This window comes from Triticum urartu, chromosome 5, assembly GCF_003073215.2.
Source record: "Triticum urartu cultivar G1812 chromosome 5, Tu2.1, whole genome shotgun sequence".
NCBI classification, from domain to species: domain Eukaryota; kingdom Viridiplantae; phylum Streptophyta; class Magnoliopsida; order Poales; family Poaceae; genus Triticum; species Triticum urartu.
The window spans coordinates 585,064,851-585,070,008 of record NC_053026.1 but is presented as its reverse complement, the minus strand read 5'-3'; the positions used below and the strand labels follow the sequence as shown (position 1 = coordinate 585,070,008).

The 5,158-nt window shown below is 43.5% G+C and overlaps 1 protein-coding gene across 1 annotated transcript; it reads right to left on the bottom strand.

Annotated features, from left to right (window-relative positions):
* Positions 1-3,178: 3,178 nt before the first annotated feature.
* LOC125506153 (tryptophan synthase alpha chain-like) lies at positions 3,179-4,814 on the bottom strand. Its single transcript, XM_048671015.1, has 7 exons — positions 4,569-4,814; positions 4,149-4,470; positions 3,984-4,060; positions 3,815-3,892; positions 3,638-3,715; positions 3,453-3,512; positions 3,179-3,348 (listed from the first exon to the last, which is right to left on the bottom strand). The coding sequence occupies exons 1-7, from the start codon at positions 4,812-4,814 to the stop codon at positions 3,214-3,216; spliced, it is 996 nt and encodes a 331-aa protein (XP_048526972.1). The 3' UTR covers positions 3,179-3,213.
* Between the last annotated feature and the right edge of the window lie 344 nt (positions 4,815-5,158).

Below are 5,158 nucleotides of genomic sequence, written 5' to 3'. Positions count from 1 at the left end.
CCAACCATTCTATTATCTAGTGAACTTGTAGGCAGCCACCCGCCATGAGCAAGATTTGGACAATTAGTGCAAATTGGATTAATACTGAGTTCCTCATCAGAAGCAGGATCATCGAGATATTGATGACAGAAGCAAGGATTATTCCTCATTTTCCATATAGTCTAGCAGACTACTCCTACTCGACGGAGCTGCGAGTACTCTGTTCCTTATAGGAAAGGAAGCAAGCTCCTCCAAACATGTCATTAACAACACATGACACCCTTTCAAAATTGTGGGTAAAATCACTACTTGCCAAATAAATTTAGCAAGGGAACAGTCAAAGAGAAGATGATTCACCGTTTCCTTCACTCAAGGAGAAAATATTTTTTGTCGAACAAGTAAGCAAGAGGCCTAGATATAGTGCATAATAATGTCGCTTGACCTATGGGCCATACCTATTCGATATCCTCATATATTGGATTTGGGGCTTGTGTTAGTAACTAGCTCAAAGGTGTGGTCGTGTCAATAAAATTCAAAATTCTGGGTTAAATTATTACAGGTTCCCCAGAATATGGGGGTTTGTAAAATGAGTTTTGCTTCGGTACACCCCCTTCAAAGTTTGCACGGATCTTAAAGTTACTTAAAAAGGCTATAGCAATATCAGCCCGGAGATTGAACATATTGAATAGATTGATTTGAATACAAAAGATGACATTTTTCTTTTTGATTGAAAAGATGCCTTCAAATCTCCACCTTTAATCTGTATCAAAACCCGTAAACAAAAAGTACAAATAAAACATTCCAAAATAAAATAATAAAAGAATAAAAGAAAATGCAACACTGACTATAAAATAGGCACTATCTTTTTGCGAGACATACAAATAGCTTCTCCGCTTCTACCCATTTAAATTTTGACAACCATGGTGGCTCGCTAGTCTAGATCATTAACTATTTTAATTACATGTCATGGGATATCCTTTAGACTCCTGGTCCTGGCATATGCTTCCAGCCTATTTAATCCTTCCATTGGAGAATTTGCTACGTACCATTAGAAATGCAAACCTTACAAGACATGAACAAAAACGTTTACTATATGTATTGAGAACTCATCGTGCTACTGTTTGTTATACTCTGGATGATCTCAAAGTTATTAGGCCTACGTTATGCACTCATATAATTCATATGACACCCGATGCTAAGACTATTGTTGATCATCAACTTCGCTTAAATCATAAAATTAAGGGTGTGGTAAGAAATGAGGTATCGAAACTTCTAAAAGTCGGTATCATTAAGAAGGGAGGTTTAACTATGATTCCTAATGAACACAATTAACCTATTCCACAAAGAACTGTGTCAAGATATAGGGTGTGCATTGTTCATAGAATATTAAATAAAACTACTAAAAGAATCATTACTCTTTGTCTTTTATCGACCAAACATTAGAAATGCTATGAAAGCCATTCACACTTCTTTATCAGGATGGTTATCTTTTTTTCTCAAATACATGTGTTTCATGAAGACCTATTGGAAACACATATTTTGGTTATTATTTTGTTACTAAACTTTTAATTTCTAGTGTTTTGATTCCATGGGACCTTTTCCAACTTCATATTGTAACACATATTTTGGTTGCTATTGATTATGCCACCAAGTGGGTAGAAGTTATTCCAACTAAACGTAATGATCATCGTACTTCTATTAGAATATTAAAAGGTGCTATCTTTTCAAGGTTTGGAGTTCCTAGATACCGTATGAATGATGGTGGTTCATATTTTATACATGGTGAATTCAGAGAAGTTTTAACGAAGTATGGTATTAATAATAGAGTATCACCTTATCATCCTCGATCTAGTGGTCAAGTAAAATTAACCAGAAGAGAGATAACGTTAATTTCACAAAAGACTAGTTTGAAGACCATCCATGACGTGGATATGACATCTAGGTACCGCCAACCAAAAAATGGTCATCCCTGAGCAAACTGAGTTATCCACTCAAACCCAAAGGCCGAGCATAAACCATACCTTCTTGGAAGGAAAGGCAACGTCAGTCTATAGGCACATGGCATGGTCCGGTTCACTTCGCGTGTGCAACATGACCTTTTATCCGACGTGAACCATGTAAACCTATATCCGCCATTTATGTAAGGTCAGCTAGGGTCCTCTCATGAGAGATCCAACACTTCTAGAGCAATCTAGGGCCAGGGTTTCCAGATAACACATCCTTCCATTGAACATTTCAGACAGGTTTGGGGGAGCTCAGTAGTTGGCTGCTTTGTGTTTAGAGTGCGTTTGGACTATCTGGGCGAACAAATGGGGCGAGAGTAGGGGATGCCCTTTGAGTGCCCCAAGATTTTCTGCACATAGCATTGAACGTGAACTTACCTATGTTTGACGGCTGATCTGATATGGGGGCCCTCACATCATGATGACATGGTAGGGGGTTCTCACACCTTTGACTTGGCTATTAAACTACATTAGGGCCCACTTATCAGCTTCCACATTCCCCTCTCTCCAACCATTTCTTTCTATGGCATCCCAAGGAATAGTTTGAGAGCTACGTCGGACGGTGGCTCATTCGTGAACGAAGACACGGGCGAGTTGCTTGGAGGTGTCCATGGTCGGCAGTGAGCTTATGGACTAGATGGACAATAGGATGACAGTGGAGGTCGCTGAGCCGACAACAACACTTGAAAACTTAGTGTTCCCTTGGGACAAGTGATCGCGAGATCGTGCTTGATGTGTGGTGGTGGCAGTGCGATGAGGAGGTTCCGAGACCAAGAAGGTGTGATGACCGGTGCGGGGAGCTCGTGGGTAAGGTTGGAGGCTTGCCTGCCCGTCTGCTGCCAGACTGGCCATAGCTTTAATAGCCTCTTTTTTTCTTTTCTATTTATTTTTTATTTTCCCTTTTTACTTCTCTTGTCTTTTCCCTTTTCTTTTTTGTTTCTTGTTTCTTTAAAAGACTATTTTGAAAATAAATGAACGTTTTAGAAAATACACGTCAACACTTTTTCAAAATCACAAGAGCATGTAAAAAAATAGACAACTACTTTTTGCAATACACTCCCAAGTTAACACAACAAAGGAACATAAGCATATGCAAACACTAACTATAAAAGTAAACACTAGTCTCTTTTTGCAATACAAAAATTGCAAATACCTTCTACCCTTTTACGATTTAAATTTTGACCACCATGCTGGCCTGCAACCCTAAATAATTAACCATTTTAATTGCATATCATGGGAGTGCATTCTTCAAACTCTTGGCATATACTTCTAGCCTCTCTAATCCTTCTCCTGGAGAGTTTGCTTCACCCAATTGTTTCACCATTGCACTACCAATGATCACTCCATCTGAACCCCACTCGGCAATCTGTATGCATTCATAAGTGTTCGTGGTCAGCAATGTAATAATCTTATTCAGATTTTTCAATCAAGATTACAATTTTTTGGTGAATCTTTCGATGTGTTATCTACCTGGCTAACATGTTCCGGGGTTGATATGCCAAAGCCAACCGCCACTGCCTTGTCTGTGACCTGTGAACAATTACAAAATATATGTGACAGATGATACTTTGAACATAACAGGGTGGGAAATCGACACTATTTCTTTGCTGGTTAGGAGAAAAAAATCGATGTTTTTAAAAATCTTTTCTACAAACCTGTCTAATCTCCTGAAGAAGATCCTTGACACATGGGTTTACGGTCGCCCTAGCTCCTGTAACTCCAACAACACTTACCTGCATAATGTTATTAATTATGGGATTAAAATGTTAATCATGAGATCTTGAGCGCAAAGCCAAAACTGGGATTGTACGCATGTGTGTTGTGCAACTTACAAGGTAAACAAACCCTTCCGAAGCTTTTGTGATTTCTTTCATCCTCTCTAATGGTGTAGCTGGCGTTGTAAGGAGGATCTACAATCATTTATTGAGAAACCATAACTTGTTTAAAGGATCCTGGGTTCTGTTAACATTGCATTAATGTTTAATGAGGGCATGCACGTACCAGCTCTAGATTGTTCTTGATGGCCTTTTTCCTGAAAGCATGCATCTCCTCGTATGGAAGGTCGGGTATGATAATGCCTGGGGTACATGCATGTAACAAGTGCGAATTAGCAAATCTGTTGTGTTAATTGTCAACATCAGTTAAAATATGTAATATGTTAATTACCTTTGACACCGGCTTCTTTGGCAGCCGCAGCGAAACTCCCTGCCCCACGGCGTACAATGGGGTTGAAGTAAGAGAAGATGACCACGGGGCAGGACAGCTCCGGCGTCACCTCCTTGAGCATCGACATCACGGTGTCCGTGGTCGCGCCAGCAGCCAACGCACGGGCAGCGGATGCCTGAATCACTGGCCCGTCGGCAGAGGGGTCCGAGAAGGGCAAGCCGAGCTCGATGACGTCGGCGCCGAGGCTGTCGAGGAGCCTGAGCGCCTCCGCCGTGGTCGCCAGGTCGGGGTCGCCGGCGGTGATGTACGGGATGAACGCCGTCTGCGCGCGCGCAACGGTAAAGCCTTGGTCGATTAGCATCGATCTTTTACGTGGATGCTGCGAACTGAGCTTCAGTTTAGTACACTCGGCGCACTTACTTTGCCATTCGCCCTGACGCGAGACATGGCCTCTGCCACCGACAGGCCGCGGTCGCTGGTCGCGGACCTTGACGCGCACCTCCTAGCAGGCGCGGGCGCGGTCACCGCCGCCACCACGTCGACCGGCCTGACCACGGGCCTCCCAGGCGCGCGCACCGCCACCGCGCCCGCGCCGCGCCGCAGGGGGTGCCTCAACGGCAGAGCCGAGGAGGACACGGAGAGGGACGCCTTGAGCGCGAAGGCCATGCAAACAGCGACGGACGGCACGCACGCAAACTCAGCCAAGGTCGCTCTGTTTGCAGGGCTAAAATACACGAGCAGCAGAGAACACTTCAACTTTTCCGCGCGAGATGACTCAAGTGCTGGCGTGCGTGCGTGCGTTCGTTCGTTTATATAGCAGAAGCAGCAGCCGGCGGCGGCTCTACGCAGGGAGGAGAAACAGAGGAAGCTAGCAGTAATAATTAGTTACTGACTAATGGTGGGTAAGGGTTGAGTCGATCTTCACCGTGCGCCGCCACCGCACGCGGCACAGCAACGTGCCGGGCTGAAGCCGAGTACGTATTAGGCTGGTCATAGTGACGAGTAATTTA

Bases quoted from the DNA above. Each gene is read 5' to 3' on its own strand.
- LOC125506153 (XM_048671015.1), bottom strand. From the start codon at position 4,814: ATGGCCTTCGCGCTCAAGGCGTCCCTCTCCGTGTCCTCCTCGGCTCTG. The intron at 3,716-3,814 runs GTAAGTTGCACA...AACATTATGCAG, and splicing joins CGGAAGGGTTTGTTTACCTT to GTAAGTGTTGTTGGAGTTAC. The intron at 3,349-3,452 runs GTAGATAACACA...GAATGCATACAG, and splicing joins CCCCGGAACATGTTAGCCAG to ATTGCCGAGTGGGGTTCAGA.